Source organism: Globicephala melas, chromosome 9 (genome assembly GCF_963455315.2).
Source record: "Globicephala melas chromosome 9, mGloMel1.2, whole genome shotgun sequence".
NCBI classification, from domain to species: Eukaryota; Metazoa; Chordata; class Mammalia; order Artiodactyla; family Delphinidae; genus Globicephala; species Globicephala melas.
Window position 1 is genome coordinate 54,323,817 of NC_083322.1, and position 20,682 is coordinate 54,344,498.

At 40.6% G+C, this 20,682-nt stretch overlaps 1 protein-coding gene across 9 annotated transcripts in view; it reads left to right on the plus strand.

The window, feature by feature from the left end:
* Positions 1–20,682, plus strand: part of CDK14 (cyclin dependent kinase 14) — a 716,216-nt gene that overhangs the window by 569,305 nt on the left and 126,229 nt on the right. For all 9 annotated transcript variants that reach the window (XM_070046334.1, XM_070046337.1, XM_070046335.1 and 6 more), the window contains one exon: positions 14,099–14,162. In XM_070046334.1, coding sequence (XP_069902435.1) covers positions 14,099–14,162 — 64 coding nt within the window. The remainder of the gene's footprint in view (positions 1–14,098; positions 14,163–20,682) is intronic.

Here is a 20,682-nt window from a genome sequence, read left to right on the forward strand (position 1 = left end):
CCAGATGGGCTCTGACTAGTGTATAGTATGATTCAAGGGTGAAATTGGTATTCGTTGTGTACTGCTGCATAACAATATTACCGCAAACTTAGTGACTGAATGCACACTTATCATCTCACAACTGCTGTGGGTCAGGAGTCCAGGCCTGGCTTAGCTGGGTGCTCTGCTTCAGGGTCTTCCAGGGCTCCAGTCAAGGTGTCAGCTGGGCCTGCAGTCTTATGTGAGGGTCTCCTGGGGAAGGCTTTGCTCCCACGCTCATGTGGTTGTGGACAACATTCAGCTTCTGGCAGGCTGCTGGACAGAGGGCCTCAGGTCCCTGCTGGCTGTTGGCTGAGGCCGCCTGGAGTTCCATGTCCTGCAGCCCTCCTCATGTGACTGCTTGCTTCCTCAAAGCCAGTGAGGGAGAGAGCCTCCTAGCAAAATGGGAGTCAGCATCTCACACAATGTAATCACAGAAGTGGCATCTCATCACTTTGTCTGTATTCTGTTGGTGAGAAGCAAGTCACTGGTCCCATCCACGCTCAAGGGGAAGGGCATGAACACCAGGAGTCAGGGATTAAGGGGCCACCTTCAAGTCAGCCCACCCCCATCTTTCATTTCCACTGGATGGTCTCATGGAATTTGTACTCAGCTAAAAGCCTTGGATCTTTTTTTATACAAATTGTTGCCTTCCAGGTCTTCCCATCTTGAACGATTAGTTAGTAGAACCTAAATACTGGACTTTATGTTTATTGCTATTGGGTTTCCCTGTTAGGTTCAGCCAGTTGTTCCTACCTGATTAAATATTTTTTAATAGAAGAGATATTACATATCACTTCTATTTTGTGTCACCTGAGAATGTAAGATATTTTTCTATGTCTTCCTTTAAGTCCCTGATGAAAATGCCAGAGAGGTTGGAATTGGCACTGTGTGTGTGTGTGTCTGTGTGTGTGTGTGTGTGTGTGTGTGCGCGCGCGCACACGCGTTGGACTAGAGAGAGAGAATTAAAAAAAAAAAGCCTTGCTCCTAATGCTTAGAATCTCCTTCTAGAGACTGGTTAGTTGGCTGTGAATCATTTAACACCATCTGAGCCACATTCTCTGATCCTGCTGGGAGCATAATAGCACAGCACTTAAGAACGTAGTCTCTCCAATCAAACCAACCTGATTTTGAATTCCAGCTCCACCCACTTGATAAATTATTTTTCTAGAGGGCGCACAAGCAGGGTAAGAGTTAGGAAGTTCTGCTTTCTCCCTGGCTCATCTTTGAAGTTTACACCAGAGCAGAGTGTGTAACATACAAGCTGAGTTCTGCTGAGCTTCACAAGTTTCATATAGGACTTCTCACCGAGGAACCAGAAAAAATCTTCAAGAACCTAAAGTAGTACAGCTGTGAAGCAATCATGATTTGAGAGACGTTGTATGTGTGGACTTTCAGAGTGTCAGTTTCAAAATCATGGAAGTTACTTGGTTGTTCTCCATTTCCTTAGAGCCATTGCTAAGTCAGTTTGAAATCATCAACACTACAGTAGAGCTCCCAGCTCAGAAAACAGAAAACTCCAAGCTGGGAACCCAGCACGTTCCATCCCCATCACTTCATTAGTATAGATGTGTGTGAGCTGGGTTTATCCACACTCGATAGGCCAGAATCCCCCTGCGCTAGAGTCTCTGTTAGAGACCTCCCTGACTTCTCGATGCAGGAAAGCTATTAGGATTCCTTGTTCTACTTCAACCACAGGCGTTGTTCAAGGAAAGCCCAGGGACTCATTTTTAGCAGCCCTGGGGCCTGTGCAAAAGCAAAGACTAGCAAATGTGAGAATTAGTGGAACTATTAATAATTTGGAAGGGCAAGTCAATGTTTCTGACAGATACTAATTCTTGAACTCTGAGCTCTGGAAGTTTAGAATTCACTTTTCTTCTATTATTTGCTGTCTCAGCAGAGAGCCCCTCTTTTTCTCAGCATCTTCCTCTGCCCATCATAGGGGCTGAAATGATGGGTGGGATTTATGCTGTACCTGTGAGCACATAGGTAAGACCAGAAGAGTAAGTTTGAGGTCATTAAATTATAGTTCCTCAGAGTCAGATAGTATAAACCTCTACTGAGAAGGTGAGATAGTCCCTTGTTTTTCTTTTTTTTTTCTTTTTTTTGGTCACACTGTACACTTTTTTTTTTTTAGAGAAACAAAGTGAACAGTTTTATTTATGACACTATTTACAGTCACCTTTCAGCATCTTAATATTCTAAGATAGTATATAATGATTTACATAATTTCTCTCTATAGCATCATAATTTGCTTCAAAAATCTTGATTCCAGAAGAAAATTCTTATTACTTAACATGAATCCCTATAATATTTATTATAAAACTGCCAATTCTACTATTAATAATAGAGTAATAAAGTCAGTAATATGTCTGTGTAATAATATGCAGTGAATAACAGTTTATCTTGTCATCAACTTAATAAAGTCCGAACATTCCCAAAGCAACCAGAATTTTGAGAATTACAGAGTCTGGATATCAATGCTTGCCATTGCCCAGGTGTTCTCTAGAAAGCTGGTACAAACTGGCACTAACATTTTTAAGTGACTTTGGGAATCACTTTTACATATAAAAAATTCAATTAAAAAAATAAAAGAAAAATATATGGTATTCCAAGCATTGTTCCTTATAATATTTCAACTTGTTGCATTGATTAAAATATAACCTGAGACAGAGTAAAACTGTGTTCAGCAATTTCCAGAAATACATATAGTATCCATACATATGAAAAGACCCACCTCAATAAAACAAAATAATATTTAATATTTCAAACATTCAGAAGTATATGAATGCATTAGAAAAGGTCTTTAAAAGCTACATAATAAACTAGTAATTAACTCAGGAGAGGGATCTAGCTTTGATTAAGGTCAAAGGTGAATTTTTAATTTCTGTTGATTTTTTTTTCAGAGATCAAATATATATACATATTTTTTTAGACAGTAAATATGCTCTATGTTTGCTTCTTTCCAATAGAATACATTTGATCACTTTTTTTTTTATACAGCAGGTTCTTATTAGTCATCCATTTTATACACATCAGTATATACATGCCAATCCCAATCGCCCAATTCATCACACCACCACCACCACCCCCCGCCGCTCCCCCCCTTGGTGTCCATATGTTTGTTCTCTACATCTGTGTCTCAACTTCTGCCCTGAAAACTGGTTCGTCTGTACCATTTTTCTAGGTTCCACGTATATGCGTTAATATACGATATTTGTTTTTCTCTTTTTGATTTACTTCACTCTGTATGACAGTGTGTAGATCCATCCACGTCTCAACAAATGACCCAATTTCGTTCCTTTTTATGGCTGAGTAACATTCCATTGTATATATAAACCATAACTTCTTTATCCATGCGTCTGTCGATGGGCATTTAGGTTGCTTCCATGACCTGCCTATTGTAAGTAGTGCTGCAATGAACATTGGGGTGCATGTGTCTTTTGGAATTGTGGTTTTCTCTGGGTATATGCCCAGTAGTGGGATTGCTGGGTCATATGGTAATTCTATTTTTAGTTTTTTAAGGAACCTCCATGCTGTTCTCCATAGTGGCTGTATCAGTTTACATTCCAACCAACAGTGCAAGAAGGTTCCCTTTTCTCCACACCCTCTCCAGCATTTGTTGCTTGTAGATTTTCTGATGAAGCCCATTCTAATTGGTGTGACATGATACCTCATTGTAGTTTTGATTTGCATTTCTCTAATAATTAGTGATGTTGAGCATTCTTTCATGTGTTTGGTGGCAGTCTGTATATCTTCTTTGGAGAAATGTCTATTTAGCTCTTCTGCCCATTTTTGGATTGGGTAATATGTTTTTTTAATATTGAGCTGCATGAGCTGTTTATATATTTTGGAGATTAATCCTTTGTTCATTAATTCGTTTGGAAATGTTTTTTCCCATTCTGAAGGTTGTCTTTTCCTCTTCTTTATGGTTTCCTTTGCTGTGCAAAAGCTTTTAAGTTTCATTAAGTCCCATTTGTTTATTTTTGTTTTTATTTCCATTATTCTAGGAGGTGGATCAAAAAAGATGTTGCTGTGATTTATGTCAAAGAGTGTTCTTCCTATGTCTTCCTCTAAGAGTTTATAGTGCCCGGTCTTACATTTAGGTCTTTAATACATTTTGAGTTTATTTTTGTGTATGGTGTTAGGGAGTGTTCTAATGTCATTCTTTTTTTTTTTTTTTTTTTTTTTTTGCGGTACGTGGGCCTCTCACCACTGTGGCCTCTCCCGTTGTGGAGCACAGGCTCTGGACGCGCAGGCTCAGTGGCCATGGCTCACGGGCCCAGCCACTCTGTGGCATGCAGGATCCTCCTGGACGAGGGCATGAACCCGTGTCCCCTGCATCGTCAGGTGGACTCTTAAAAACTGCGCCACCAGGGAAGCCCTAATTTCATTCTTTTACATGTAGCTGTCCAGTTTTTCCAGAACCACTTATTGAAGAGACTGTCTTTTCTCCATTGCATATCCTTGCCTCGTTTATCATAGATTAGGTGACCATAGGTGCATGGGTTTACCTCTGGGCTTTCTATCTTGTTCAGTTGATACATGTTTCTGTTTCTGTGCCAGTACCATATTGTATTGATTACTGTAGCTTTGTAGTATAGTCTTAAGTCAGGGAGTCTGATTCCTCCAGCTCCTTTTTTTTCCCTCAAGACTGCTTTGGCTATTCGGGGTCTTTTGTGTCTCCATACAAATTTTAAGATTTTTTGTTCTAGTTCCATAAAAAATGCCATTGGTAATTTGATAGGGATTGCACTGAATCTGTGGATTGCTTTGAGTAGTATAGTCATTTTCACAATATTGATTCTTCCAATCCAAGAATATGGTATATCTCTCCATCTGTTGGTATCCTCTTTAATTTCTTTCATCAATGTCTTATAGTTTTCTGCATAAAGGTCTTTTGTCTCCCTAGGTAGGTTTATTCCTAGGTACTTTATTCTTTTTGTTGCAATGGTAAATGGGAGTGTTTCCTTAATTTGTCTTTCAGATATTTCATCATTAGTTTATAGGAATGCAAGAGATTTCTGTGCATTAATTTTGTATCCTGCAACTTTACCAAATTCATTGATTAGCTCTAGTAGTTTTCTGGTGGCATCTTTAGGATTCTCTAGTATAGTATCATGTCATCTGCAAACAGTGACAGTTTTACTTCTTCTTTTCCAATTTGTATTCCTTTTATTTCTTTTTCTTCTCTGATTGCTGTGGCTAGGACTTCCAAAACTATGTTGAATAATAGTAGTGAGAGTGGACGTCCTTGTCTTGTTCCTGATCTTAGAGGAAATGCTTTCAGTTTTTCACCATTGAGAATGATGTTTGCTGTGGGTTTGTCATATATGGCCTTTATTATGTTGAGGTACGTTCCCTCTATGCCCACTTTCTGGAGAGTTTTTATCATAAATGGGTGTTGAATTTGTCAAAAGCTTTTTCTGCATCTATTGAGATAATCATATGGATTTTATTCTTCAATTTGTTAATATGGTGTATCACATTGATTGAATTGTGTATACTGAAGAATCCTTGCATCCTTGGGTTAAATCCCACTTGATCATGGTGTATGACCCTTTTAATGTGTTGTTGTATTCCGTTTGCTAGTATTTTGTTGAGGATTTTTGAGTCTATATTCATCAGTGATATTGGTCTGTAATTTTCTTTTTTTGTAGTATCTTTGTCTGGTTTTGGTGTCAGGGTGATGGTGGCCTCATAGAATGACTTTGGGAGTGTTCCTTCCTCTGCAACTTTTTGGAAGAGTTTGAGAAGGGTGGGTGTTAGCTCTTCTCTAAACATTTGATAGAATTCACCTGTGAAGCCATCTGATCCTTGACCTTTGTTTTTTGGAAGATTTTTAATCACAGTTTCAATTTCATTACTTGTGATGGGTCTGTTCATATTTTCTATTTCTTCCTGGTTCAGTCTTGGAAGGTTATACCTTTCTAAGAACTTGTCCATTTCTTCCAGGTTGTCCATTTTATTGGCATAGAGTTGCTTGTAGTAGTCTCTTAGGATGCTTTGTATTTCTGCAGTGTCTGTTGTAGCTTCTCCTTTTTCATTTCTAATTTTATTGATTTGAGTCCTCTCCCTCTTTTTCTTGATGAGTCTGGCTAATGGTTTATCAATTTTGTTTATCTTCTCAAAGAACCAGCTTTTAGTTTTACTGTTCTTTGCTATTGTTTTCTTTGTTTCTATATTTCATTTATTTCTGCTCTGATCTTTATGATTTCTTTCCTTCTACTAACTTTTGGTTTTGTTTGTTCTTCTTTCTCTAGTTCCTTTAGGTGTTAGATTAGATTGTTTATTTGAGATTTTTCTTGTTTCTTGAGGTAGGCTTATATAGCTATAAACTTCCTTCTTAGAACTGCTTTTGCTGCATCCCATAGGTTTTGGATTGTCGTGTTTTCATTGTCATTTGTCTCTAGGTATTTTTTGGTTTCCTCTTTGATTTCTTCAGTGATCTCTTGGTTATTCAGTAACGTAGTGTTTAGGCACCATGTGTTTGTGTTTTTTACATTTTTTCTCCTCAAATTCATTTCTAATTCATAGCATTGCGGTCAGAAAAGATGCTTGATATGATTTCAATTTTCTTAAATTTACTGAGGCTTCATTTGTGACCTAAGATGTGATCTATCCTGGAGAATGTTCCATGCGCCCTTGAGAAGAAAGTGTAATCTGCTGTTTTTGGATGGAATGTCCTATAAATATCAATTAAATCTTTTGGTCTATTGTGTCATTTAAAGCTTCTGTGTCCTTATTTATTTTCATTTTGGATGATCTGTCCATTGGTGTACGTGAGGTGTTAAAGTCCGCCACTATTATTGTGTTACCGTTGATTTCCTCTTTTATAGCTGTTAGCAGTTGCCTTATGTATTGAGGTGCTCCTATGTTGGGTGTATATATATTTGTAATTGTTTTATCTTCTTCTTGGATTGATCCCTTGATCATTATGTAGTGTCCTTCCTTGTCTCTTGTAACATTCTTTTTTTTAAAGTCCATTTTATCTGATATGAGTATTGCTACTCCAGCTCTCTTTTGATTTCCATATGCATGAAATATCTTTTTCCATCCCCTCACTTTCAGTCTGTATGTGTCCCTAGGTCTGAAATGGGTCTCTTGTAGGCAGCATATATATGGGTCTTGTTTTTGTATCCCGTTCAGCAAGCCTGTGTCTTTTGGTTGGATTATTTAATCCATTCACTTTTTAGGTAATTATCGATATGTATGTTCCTATGACCATTTTCTTAATTGTTTTGGGTTTGTTTTTGTAAGTCCTTTTCTTCTCTTGTGTTTCCCACTTAGAGAAGTTCCTTTAGTATTTGCTGTAGAGCTGGTTTGGTGGTGCTGAATTCTCTTAGCTTTTGCTTGTCTGTAAAGCTTTTGATTTCTCCATCGAATCTGAATGGGATCCTTGCCTGGTAAAGTAATCTTGGTTGTAGGTTCTTCCCTTTCATCATTTTAAGTATATCATGCCACTCCCTTCTGACTTGTAGAGTTTCTGCTGAGAAATCAGCTGTTAACCTTATGGGAGTTCCCTTGTATGTTATTTGTCGTTTTTCCCTTGTTGCTTTCAATAATTTTTCTTTGTCTTTAATTTTTGCCAATTTGATTACTATGTGTCTCAGCATGTTTCTCCTTGGGTTTATCCTGTATGGGACCCGCTGTGCTTCCTGGACTCTAGTGGCTATTTCCTTTCCCATGTTAGGGAAGTTTTTGACTATAATCTCTTCAAATATTTTCTCTGGTCCTTTCTCTCTTTCTTCGCCTTCTGGGACCCCTATAATGTGAATGTTGTTGCGTTTAATGTTGTCCCCAAGGTCTCTTAGGCTGTCTTCATTTCTTTTCATTCTTTTTTCTTTATTCTGTTCCGCAGCAGTGAATTCCACCATTCTGTCTTCCAGGTCACTTATCTGTTCTTCTGCCTCAGTTATTCTGCTATTGATTCCTTCTAGTGTAGTTTTCATTTCAGTTATTATATTGTTCATCTATGTTTGTTTGTTCTTTAATTCTTCTAGGTCTTTGTTAAACATTTCTTGAATCTTCTCGGTCTTTGCCTCCGTTCTTTTTCCGAGGTCCTGGGTCATCTTCACTATCATTATTCTGAATTCTTTTTCTGGAAGGTTGCCTATCTCCATTTCATTTAGTTGTTTTTCTGGGGTTTTATCTCGTTCCTTCATCTGGTACATAGCCCTCTGCCTTTTCATCTTGTCTATCTATCTGTGAATGTGGTTTTTGTTCCACAGGCTGCAGGATTGTAATTCTTCTTGCTTCTGCTGTCTGTCTTCTGGTGGATTAGGCTATCTAAGAGGCTTGTGCAGGTTTCCTGATGGGAAGGACTGGTGGCAAGTAGAGCTGGGTGTTGCTCTGGTGGGCAGAGCTCAGTAAAACTTTAATCTGCTTGACTGCTGATTAGTGGGGCTGGGTTCTCTCCCTGTTGGTTGTTTGGCCTGTGGGCTCTTTGGTGGGGCTAACGGCAGATTCTGGGAGGGCTCACGCCAAGGAGTACTTCCCAGAACTTCTGCTGCCAGTGTCCTTGTCTCCATGGTGAGCCACAGCCACCCCCCCCCCCGCCTCTGCAGAAGACCCTCCAACACTAGCAGGTAGGTCTGGTTCAGTCTCCCCTGGGTTCACTGCTCCTACCTCTGGGTCCCATGCGCACACTGCTTTGTGTGTGCCTTCTAGAGTGGAGTCTCTGTTTCCCCCAGTCCTTTCCAAGTCCTGCAGTCAAATCCCTCTAGCCTTCAAAGTCTGATTCTCTTGAAATTCCTCCTCCCATTGCTGAACCCCCAGGTTGGGAAGCCTGATGTAGGGCTCCGAACCTTCACACTAGTGGGTGGACTTCTGTGGTATAAGTGTTCTCCAGTCTGTGCATCACCCACCCAGCAGTTATGGGATTTGATTTTGCTGTGATTGCACCCCTCCTACCATCTCATTGAGGCTTCTCCTTTGTCTTTGGATGTGGGGTATCTTTTTTGGTGAGTTCCAGTGTCTTCCTGTCAGTGATTTCCAGCAGGTAGTTGTGATTCTGGTGTTCTCACAAGAGGGAATGAAATCACGTCCTTCTACTCTGCCATCTTGGTTCAGGCTCCCCTTGTTTTTCTTAACAGATGCTAAAAGTTCAGGAAATCACAGAGACACCCTTTGGGAACTGTATACATGTCAATATAGGGAAGGGAGACCATTTTGGAGCTGCTGTTTTGGTATTTGCTTTCTACAAATGTATATACGCTAAATGTTTTTCTTGATCTTAAATCCCTCTCCCAGGATCCATATCTATATTTCCATCTGTCCTTTAAAGGCCCTTTGTCTTGACCTGCAGGTATTTCTAACATTTAATAGGCCCAGAACTAAACTCATTGCCCTCAGCTCCCAAACGTGCATTCTTGATTTCAGCTTTCTTGTTCCCTATCAACTGGCTCTTAAACAGTAAGAAATGCATTTTACATCATGACTCACAATGCACACATACATATGTACATGCACAGATATAACATGAAGAAAAGTTGAATAAAATGTTGCTTCATAAAAACAATATGCATCTTTACTGTGTCTGTGACCCTCTGACATCTTCTCTTGGATTTCATCTTTTGAAAAATGCTGATATGAACACTCTAAATGAAATTTACTGTCCTCCAGTGGGTCATGTGACCTGCAGTTTGTGACAACTTGAAAGAGAGATAAAATGCAGTCAGTCTTCATGCATTCAGTATCTGGCCCTAGCCTCCCATCCCATAACCCAGCCAACAATAAAGCCCACGAAACTTCGCGCTGTTACCCAGACACACCATTCATTCGTTCCTTCATTCATTCAACATTTACTGTGTGCATGTTTGGTACCAGGCACATGGTAGGCGCTAGGGATCCAGAGATAAATGTCATGGTCTCTACTTGGAGGTCCATGGTCCGGTGGAGAGACAGATGAGTGATCTAACGCTTATGAGGCAGTGAGTGGTCCTATAATGGAAGTCTGCACAAAGCCCTCAAAGAACACAGAGATCATAGCAGGTAACTTGGACCAGAGTCCAGGAAGTCTTTCAGGAAAAGGTGACCCATGAAGCTAGAAACAGAGGTAGGAGTTAACCTGGCCGGTGGATACAGGGCATTCCAGAAGAGGAAACCACCTTGGGAAGGCATGGGGTCAGGAGCATCATGACAACTTAAACAATGGAGTTTTTTGTTTTTGCAGTACGCGGGCCTCTCAGTGTTGTGGCCTCTCCCGTTGCGGAGCACAGGCTCTGGACACGCAGGCCCAGCGTCCATGGCTCACGGGCCCAGCCGCTCCGTGGCATGTGGGATCCTCCCGGACTGGGGCACGAACTCGTGTCCCCTACGTCGGCAGGCAGACTCCCAACCACCGTGCCACCAGGGAAGCCCGGAAAGCTCTTTTGATCGGAGAATGGCGAGGGATAAGCTCCGCGGGCAGGGTTGCTTTATAGGGCGAGGCAGGGGGGGGGGGGGGAAGAGGCGGAGCTCTCGAGGGGTGGGCGGGGCTGCACGGCTCAGGCTCCAGATCATCGTGGTGCTGGGCGCAGCCTCTCTGCACACAGCCCGCCACCGCCATCTTGAATCGCGTCATTCCATGCTCGGCGCTTCTGCGCACGGTCCCGAGCCGAGGTGTCGGCAGGGCGGTTCTGCACCAGGAACTTTGGGCCGAAGGGCTGGTGTGAGGCCTCTGCCCGTGGCTCCTGGTGAGCAAGTGAAACTAGACGAAGCGCCAAGGCGAAGAAAAAAGGTTAGACTTTATTTCATTACCTAGATACTATTTTTATTCCCTGGGAATTGTTAATGGGCTCTGCCGGTGACAGTTACATCTTTAGGGCACTTTACAGTTTACTGTTACATTTATTTTATTTTTATTTTTTTTGCGGTATGTGGGCGTCTCTCTGCTGTGGCCTCTCCTGTTGCGGAGCACAGGCTCCAGACGCGCAGGCTCAGCGGCCATGGCTCACGGGCCCAGCCGCTCCGTGGCACGTGGGATCTTCCCGGACCGGGGCACGAACCCGTGTCCCCTTCATCGGCAGGCAGACTCTCAACCACTGCGCCACCAGGGAAGCCCAAGATTATTTTAATATAGCCTTTCCTTATAACCAGAATACTCAGCTGTCCCTCCCCTTGGGGGCCCCCCCCCCACTTTCTTTACTTGGCCAACCATCACTCTGTGTTCCGTCTCCCACTGAAAGATCCTCTCCTTGGCAGCTTTTCCCCACCCCAGGTAGCCTCAAGCACACCCTGCTTTGGGCTCTTGCCCCCTTCTCCTCACACTTCTGAGAGAGCTCTTCTTATGTCGAAGGCAGCTCATCACCGTCCCACTCCTCTGTCTCACCAGAGTAGGAGCGAGCGCCTCAAGGCAGAGCCCAGTCTCATCCTTCTGTCTTCTGTGATGAACACAGTAAATGTTAACTGAGTGCAGAGATGAACCAGCAAAGGGACAGGGAGACATACAAGCCACGGGCACAGGTTTAAGGCGAAGCAGCTTAAATGAACACATAGAGGACTTTTTTGCATATCACAGCATGTTGTTTCAAGACTGAGGGTGACCTCAGATATTAGAAGCCTGCTTATTTACAGATACGGGGACCACACTTTAAATGTTGAGGCACACATTTTACATGTTGAGATGTAATTATCTTCTGCACTGTTTTTTTGTTTTTTGGGGTTTTTTTTGCAAAAGATTATTTTTGACTTTTAGAGAGTACCTCTTTTTCCTTCTAACTTCAAAGTATCTTGGTAGTGGAATTTCTTAGTTATTAATACAAAGGAAAATCTGACATCAGAGGCAATACACACCCACTTTCCCTAGTGCACAAGTAGCCTATCCTCTCTAAGCATACATTTAACCCAAATTGCCTTTCCCAAAAAGGCTTTTTACAGGAAGCAACATTGACTTCTAATTTTTCTTTTCCTTTGCCTACTTTGTTTCCTGTGCAAATGGCCTAGGAGTTGTTGACAGGAGAATAATTTGAGGTGTGGAATCTCATCAGTCAATGCTATAATAACTCAAAAAAAGTCTGATGTATTTTTTCTTTGCAGGTAATTTTTATGGGATGGCCATAGTATTTGATAATTACTTTGAAACAGAACACTGGATCTGGATGAGGATAGTGCCTTTGAAAAAGCTTTGTTAACATAAACATTGTAGAAACAGGTACAGTCAGGGTATCAATCATACTTTTACTAGGAGTGAGAGAACAAGTTTCACGTTCTGGCTGGACTTTTCATTGTTTATAAAACCTTAGAGGGTCTATTTCATACGTGATGGATTTGTCATGATCAAGATGTGATTTTGAGCTGAGAGTTTCTCCCTTTAGTTGCTAAAGTTTAATACTGTCAAACCCCTTTGTCCTTCATGCAGAATTCAGTGGGAGCTCAAAAGAGGAGCATCCCCCAGATGAGCTGTGTGCTGCCCGCACACCTGACTGTCTCCCTCTCTTGAAATAATGATCAGAATTAGTGGAAAGAAAGGAGGACATGCCTTTTGCAGAGACACTGTTGTCACAGTTGTTTATGTCAGGCTTGTCTTTGTCTCTTTTCCTATCTTACCACTCTTAGAGCCCTCTCTTACCTAGCGCCTTGCATCCCCACCTAGCCCATCAATATGTGACCTTGTTTATGTAGATCTGCCTGTTAGTGTTAATTAGTGCTTGCAAGAACTGTATTGTCTGATCCCCTGAACACTGTGTTCACACCCAGTGTTTCAGTGAATTCCGTGTTTCAGTGAGGAACGCGTAATACATGTGTTTATTAACCCTGATTCACCAGAGCAGGAAGCAGTGAGTGAGTCGCTTGCTGTATGTGTGCCCCGCCTTGCCTTCACAGCCCTGTACCCGCTAGGAAGTCTATGCATAAAGAGCCAGAGCTCTGTATTTCCTTATTGCCTAGTAGTATCTGCTAATCCTCAGAGATGAGTGAATAGGTGTCATTTCCCCCCATGATGTCTGCCATTCCTCCAGTTTTGCCAGCTTCTGGCTTTATCTCTTCCCCTTTCTAACTCATTTGACTGTCATATTGGTCCATCGTAGTCTGAGTTACAGCATTTGGCACTGACCCCCAGATCAGGGAATCCCTATGGAAAAAGTGGGTGGGCTGGATTCTCCTCCATTGCCGGCACCTCCTTGACCTGACCCCATTTTCTGTGGGTGCTTTGAATAGTATCTGATCCTTACATAGTGCTTACTGCATACCAGGTAGTATTCTCACACAGATGAAAAAGGTGCTGTTATCATCATCCCTAGTTTACAAAGGAGGAAATTGAAGCTCGAAGTCCCATGGCTAGTAAGTAGGGGATCAGAGGAGTCTGTCTCCATGATCTGGGCTCTTAAACCTTTCATCTCCACTGTTCTCCATCAGTGATTTACCATGATCATTGAGTATAATAGCAATAGATGATGGAACTGAAAATTCGAATAAAGTGTGCTCGTTATACGTGAATCGGAATTGCCTTTTAATGCCTTTGACCAGATCAAACATTGTGGGGATAGAAAAGTAGATGCGGAAAGAAGCTGGAAGTATGGATAGAGAGAGACAGTGTAGGGAGAACAGTATTTGGGGATGAGGAAACTATATATCATGTGACTAGAGATGTTAACTCTAACAAATAGTATGGCCAGTGAAGAATGTGAGCATCCCAAGCTGTCTGTTCTGCTTCTTTGAAATATTCTGATGCCCAGACAGAGGATGTGGGGGAAGAAATGACAGAATTCTTAGAACTGTTAAATGATGACACGTCTGATACTAGAGTGAAGGATAAAAGCTCATGAAAGAATCATGAGGGACACATACATACTTTATTCAGTTCCATGAAGATGACAGCTCATTCTTTGAGTCGTAAGGCTGCTTACTAAGTTTGGAGTTGATAAAATGCAGCAGATTTAACTTGTCTTATCGCATTCAGCTGCATTTGTTAAAACACAGACATTCAACTTGGGTGGCTCTTTAGCTGGGTTTGTTTTACTGAAATAAAATCCCTGGCACACGATAATGGGAAAAAAAATCCAGAGTTTCATCATATGCAGTGTACTGTTTTCTGCACTGGAGAATCTTGAGTGCTTTGGAAATAATAAGTCTGTTTCCACAATTTCCTGCTCTCCACTAGGTTCTTGGAACGCCAAATGAGGACACGTGGCCTGGAGTTCATTCTTTACCACATTTTAAGCCAGGTATGTTTCACTAATTACAAATGACTAAGTGCTTCTGCTATGAAAAGGGTGAATATATAAATATTCCCCCTCGAGCTAATATATTACCTGGGAAAATTCTGGTTACTTTTGCCATTGTGTATTCAACCTCTTATTGGAGTTGTCCTTTGGTTTTCACAGTTTATTTGTTGGCAAAGATAGACTGAATGACAACCCTCGTGAGAGTTTTTCACCCTATGTTCTTCGTTTGATTTGACTGGCTAATCTTGAAGTAACCTTTCATTTCATCATCAGTTAGACTAGCATCCATGTCTATAAAGACAAACTTTAAATCAAGCTACTGTAATCCATCTGTGTGACTTCTAGGAATAATACTAGGGAAAGTATTACATTGTAAAAAGGAAAAATCATATTTTTATTTATTTTTTAAAACTCTAGTAATACATGATCAATTAATTTGAGTTTAAACATATAAAATGTTCTGTATGTTCAACATTCCATCTTTTTTAATGTTAAATATTTAAACCCCTAAACCAGAAAATCTGAGGGAAAATGCAGAACTTTTATATAAAATAAGTTGTCACTTTTTTCTTACCAGTAGGTGGCAGTCAAGAAACTTTCAGTTTTAATAATTATGCTTAATGGAAGAAGAATCTCAAAATGGGCTATTTAATTTTTATAGGAGGGATGAAAGGTTTGGAATTTAATAAAAATTAGTGGAATGAATTATTGTAAAATAATCTTTTTGTTTTTTCTTCTTTTCTTGTTTACAAAACATGGATTATAAAATGCAAACCTACCATTAAATTACTGAAACGGATTTTATGGAAGATCTAATAGTCCATTATTTTATGAGGGAAAAGAGCTATGAATAATTACTGTTACAGGATCCAAGTATATTCTTTTTCTCTCCTTCCTCTCTTTTGGGGGACCATCAGGAATAAGTTATCAATCCCAAAGAATGACTGAGTTTAGAAACTATTGTTACTCTTAATATTTTTCTTCTGAAAGTACACCATGTGCTGAGAATTCTTTTATTTTCTTTGGCTGCCCCAAGGACCCTTTGCACTTTTACTGAAAATTCTAAATAACTTCTGTGTTATGAAAGACTATAGATACTTAATTTAAGATGGATTTTTTTTCTTTTTCTTTTTTTTTAACTAAACAAGAAGCATCCTCTAAGTGCTCTCACTAATGGATTTTAAGTGAGAACACAGCTCTTTATAAACGTTCCAGGTGTGGGTTCATAAAGAAGCCTAACTTCCTCATGTTAATATCTAAAATCTTAAGTCCTAGGGAAATAAAGCAGAGGAGAATATGAAAAGGGTGTAAATGAATAAAGTTGATGCAGAAAGGAACAATTAAGATAGTCATTTGGCCCACCAAGTTTCTAGAGGAGAAAACATGGAGTATTTGGTTTATTTTGGTGTGAATAGAATTTATCTTAATAAGCAACACACAAAAGCATTTTTTAAATGTGTCTGGAAAGTACTATGATGTAATGCAAATTGAACTAACAGATTGGGAACTTCCTGAGATCAGAGGCTGTGACTAGTATGTATTTTGGTTCAATGAATGTCTGCTGCTCTGAATTTTATTGAATGTTTAAAACACATTATTTATGTGACTCTTCTGGTAGGCATATATAAATTAGGGTGTGTGTGTGTGTGTGTATATATATATATATATATAAAAGTTATTAATATTATGTACAAGTGCAACCACAGACACATAATATATAAAAGGTAATGGGGGTCCAAAGGAATAACGTGTTTAGATGAATGTAAGGCATGGGTGCTGACTAGCAAAAAAGATACTCCAGGCAGTGCTTGGTGCTTGTGGATGAGAGTAGATGTGGTAAATGCTTCCTGAGTTGCCCTGAGAGGAGTCAAGGAGAGACAAGATAATAGACTGAGGCAAAGGGAGCAAATCTACGAGCCTTTTCATGCAGCACTTAAGCAGACCCATCAGGGGAGTGCTGGGGAAGAAGATACACATTCCCAGAGGAGAAAATATTAGTGCCAGGGTCCACCTGTCCCACCCCACTTTCCACCTCCTTATTCTACCCCCAAAGAGTGCCTTAGAAAGTCTGAGGGAAAAGAAGAAAGTCTGAGCCATGAGGACATACTTTTTTTGCTTTGCTTGATAGACTTCATTTTTTAAGAGCAGTTTTAGGTTCATAGCAAAACTGAGCAGAAGGTGCAGAGATTTCCCATACATCCCCTGCCCTGACACATGTGCAGCCTCCCCCCCCTTATCAACATCCGCCACCAGAGTGGTACATTCGTTACAGTTTGATGAACTTAAGCTGACACATCATTATCACCCAAAGTCCATAGTTTACATTAGGATTCGTTCTTGGTGTTGCACATTCTATGGTCTGTACAAAGTATAATGACATTTATCCACCATTACAGTATCACACAGAGTAGCATCACTGCCCTAAAAATCCTCTGTGTTCTGCCTGTTTATCCCTCCCTCTTCTCTAAGCCCTGGCAACCACTAATCTTTTTACTGTCTCCATAGTTTTGCCTTTTCCAGAATGTCATATAATTGGAATCATCTGAAAGGATGTTGCCTTTTCAGATTGGCTTCCTTCATTTACTAATATGCATTTAAGGTTCCTCCAGGTCTTTTCATGGCTTGATAGCTCATTTCTTTTTACCACTGAATAATATTCCATTGTCTGGATGCGCCACTGTTTATGTATCCATTCACATACTGAAGGACATCTTGATTGTTCCAGGTTTGGGCATTTATGGATAAAAATGCTGTAAACATCACTGGCAGTGGGTTTCAACTCTTTTGGGTAAATACCAAGGAGTGTGATTGATAGATGGGAAAAATTATACTTTGTCCAATTTTTGAGTAGATAATAAATTTAAGCAATTCAAAGTATCAAACCATATAAAAAAGGAGCACAGTACTAAGCCTCCCCACCCTGTCTGCCACCTGCCTACTTCCCCAGAACGATTGCCCCAACCACAGGCCCCCACTTATTAGTTTCTGTTATGTTTCTTTCCTTTATGTAAATGTAATAAATTATGAATATATATTTTCATAGTTCCATATTAAAAAGTTCCATTTTGGGTCTTGCTTTTCTCATTAATGCATCCTGTAGGTCCTCTCATGTCACTGTATAGAGGAGGCCAGTGTGGCTTCCCTCTTTTCCTGCAGCCACATTGTTTTACATTGTATGGATTTAACCTGTCCCTACTTATGGACATTTGGGTTGTTTCCAGTGTTTTTGCCATTATAAATATTATAACCCGTATACACACACATAAATAGGCGCATCACATCTGTACAAGTATATCTGAAGGATAAATTACCAGAAGTAGGGTTGAAGAATTAATAAGTATACAGTGACCCTTGAACAGCACGGGTTGAGCTGTATGGATCCATCATACGTGGACTTTTTTCATTAATACCCACTACAGTACTCCATGGCGGTTGATTGAATCAGGGATGTGGAACCACAGATACCAAGTACAGACTATAAATTATAGGCAGATTTTCGACTGCAGAAGAGTCAACGCCCCTACCTCCTGTGTTGTTCAGGGGTCAACTGTATACAATTATACTTTTGAACACTTCTGTCAAATTGTTGTCCAAAAGGATGGTACCAGTTGGCTCTGTTACCAGCAATACATGAGAACGCTTCTTCTCCACTCCACGCTTCTTCTCCACTCCAAACTTTTCAATTTTGCCTGTTAGGTGACAAAAAAAATCTTAATATAATTTAAATTTACATGCTTCTTTTATGACGAGGCTGAGCATCTTTTCATATGTTTCAGGATCACTTGTATTTCCTTTTCTGTGAGCAACTAATATCTTTTGCCAATTTACAGTAGAGTTACGTGTCATTTGTCATATTCTTACTAATTTCTAGGGGTTCTTTATATATTAGAGAAAGTATCATTTTTCTATAAACAAGTTTTGCTTCTCTGGAATTTTAAAAAATGACTCTAATTTTTAAGGAATTTTGAAAGTAATCCTCACTCTCATATCTTACTAGTCTTGTTTAACTTGTTTTGCCTCAAGAGAAAAAAATTCTGTGTTGGCTTAGAACAATTGTTAAGATTTTAAAAGAACAACTAGATAACAACTGGGATTGATTCTTTAGAATTTAGCCTGTATGTGTCCTCTTCTGCACTTATATTTATGCTAACACAAAATTCCTTAACTTCAGCTTATTCCCATAGCAACCAGGCAGCTGGGACAGGCCACAGCTGCATAAAATAAATAAATATATGTGTAACACACACATGCGCACGTACACACACACGTGTGTGTTACATATAATAAGAAATCTAACCTTGGGAGCTGCCACTTCCCCATCATTTACTTCTATTTAAATTTCTCTCAAAAGAAGTGGGAAATGGGTCTGTGTCTTCTTTGAACCTGATTGCCTTCTCACTTCTTTTTCCTCACCCTCAGTTTCTGTGGTTTATGGTCTCAAAATTAGGGGTCTCTCCCTCTCTCCCTCTCCCCCTCTCTAGTCCCTCTCTGTCCTTCCTTCCCCCTCTTTCCCCCTTCTCCCCACCTCTCATACTAGAGTGTCTCCTTCTATCTCTATCCTCAGGATGCTTGCTGTGGGCCAGCCTCGGAGGTGAAAGGTGACACCGTGGTATTCTTAGCACTTCAGTAATTCTGTCACCTTCGATGAGATTCATCACAGGCCAAACCCCATTCTCTATCAAAAAGTAAGAGTCTACTGCAAAATTACTACATTTTCCCTTTCACTTGTTTCATGACTCACTACTGGGATGCTTTTGCGTAATGCCCTCTGCTCCATTTCCTTCTGGGATGGGAAGAGCCTTCCCTGTGTGACTCCCAGGACCACTTTGCCCTGCCTGCTTTGCCCTCGGCTACTTTATGTCAACAGAGGCCACATGGCTCATACACCTCTGGTGAAGTGGTGCTTGGAATTCTTTGTTATAAGACAAACTTAGCTTTAATATTTTTTAAAAACACATCTTGGGTATGTATTGGAGGGGTTGTTTGGGATTTGTAGAATTGTGGTAGCCCCAGATCAGGGCAGAATATAGGTAGGCATTTGAGGTTCTCCAGACTAGTAGAATCAGGGTGAGGGACTGAGAATTCTGAGAAGATTTTGCAGTTTCCTACTGTCAAGGAAAACCGTTGGGCTGCTTGAGCTGGGAGTAAGAGCGGTGTTTCGGTTGTGCGGTAACTATTTAAGCAAATTGAACATTAGAGCCGGAAGAAGTTCCAGGGGGCATATAGCCCTGCTCAGTCCTTTGTAAGGCTAGGAACCTGAGGTCAGAGATGTTAAAGGACTTCCCCAAAGTCAGTGTCAGAGATGAAAGTAGATCCCAGGAGGTCTCCCTGGGTTTCAGTTCAGTGCCCTTTTTTTGCAGCATGAATCATGGATGATCATGCTACTGCATCTGTATTACAATTTCTCGTTGACCTTCTTCTAATGAACAGTTTACTGACAATTAGTCTATCAAGAAAGTAGCAAAAAAGTAGGAAGGATCTGAGCTCTGTACTTAGTAAAACATGGACCCATAAACATCACTTTGTATGAAATACTTTGGCCCCAAAATAACATGTGGAGTCCATGTATGAAACTTTTTTCATCTCTTAAATGCTTCCAACAAAAGGGGCATTCAACAACTATTTAATGACCAGTTGTTATTCAGGAGTTCAGAAAGGGAAGGCACTGTAAAATTCAGGGAGAGAAAAATGTTGCTAGACAGGAAGCAATTAAAAGTAATGAAATTTAGACTGAAATAATTCTATTTTTCCCAAATCAAGCAAGGGAACAGAGTATTTCTAAAGTGATTATATTATTCTGAAGAGAAAGTTATCTAATCCAAAAAGCAGTTTGATTAAGGAAAGTTTGTTAAAGTCAGAATTTCTAGCAACAAATTTGCCGTTGGAGGCAAATTGCAAAAAGGGAGTATTTTAGACATTCTGTGCCCCAAACTAAGCTCACAGACACACTGATCTTGAAGGCAACATATAAATATGGACGTAGTTGTACTCAGACTCTGTAATGAGGTAAAAAACTTCTCCTCAATTCCAGCTGTTCACAGGCCTAACTGAGGCCCCCAAACTAAGTAGATTCAGACTTCTTAATTCCAGAGGGAAGATGTAAATTTTTTCAGAATACCATGATGGGACTTCCCTGGTGGCACAGTGGTTAAGAATCCACCTGACAATGCAGGGGACACGGGCTCGAGCCCTGGTCCAGGAAGATCTCACATGCTGCGGAGCAACTAAGCCCATGCGCCACAACTACTGAGCCTGCGCTCTAGGGCCCGTGAGCCACAACTACTGAACCCATGAGCCACAACTACTGAACCCATGTGCCACAACTGCTGAAGCCCACGTGCCCTAGAGCCCATGCTCCACAACAAGAGAAGCCACCGCAATGAGAAGCCCACACACCACAACTAAGAGTAGCCCCCGCTTGCCGCAGCTAGAGAAAGTCCACGCACAGCAACAAAGACCCAACGCAGCCAAAAGAATTAAAAAAAAATTTTTTTTAATTAAAAAGAAACAGAATACCATG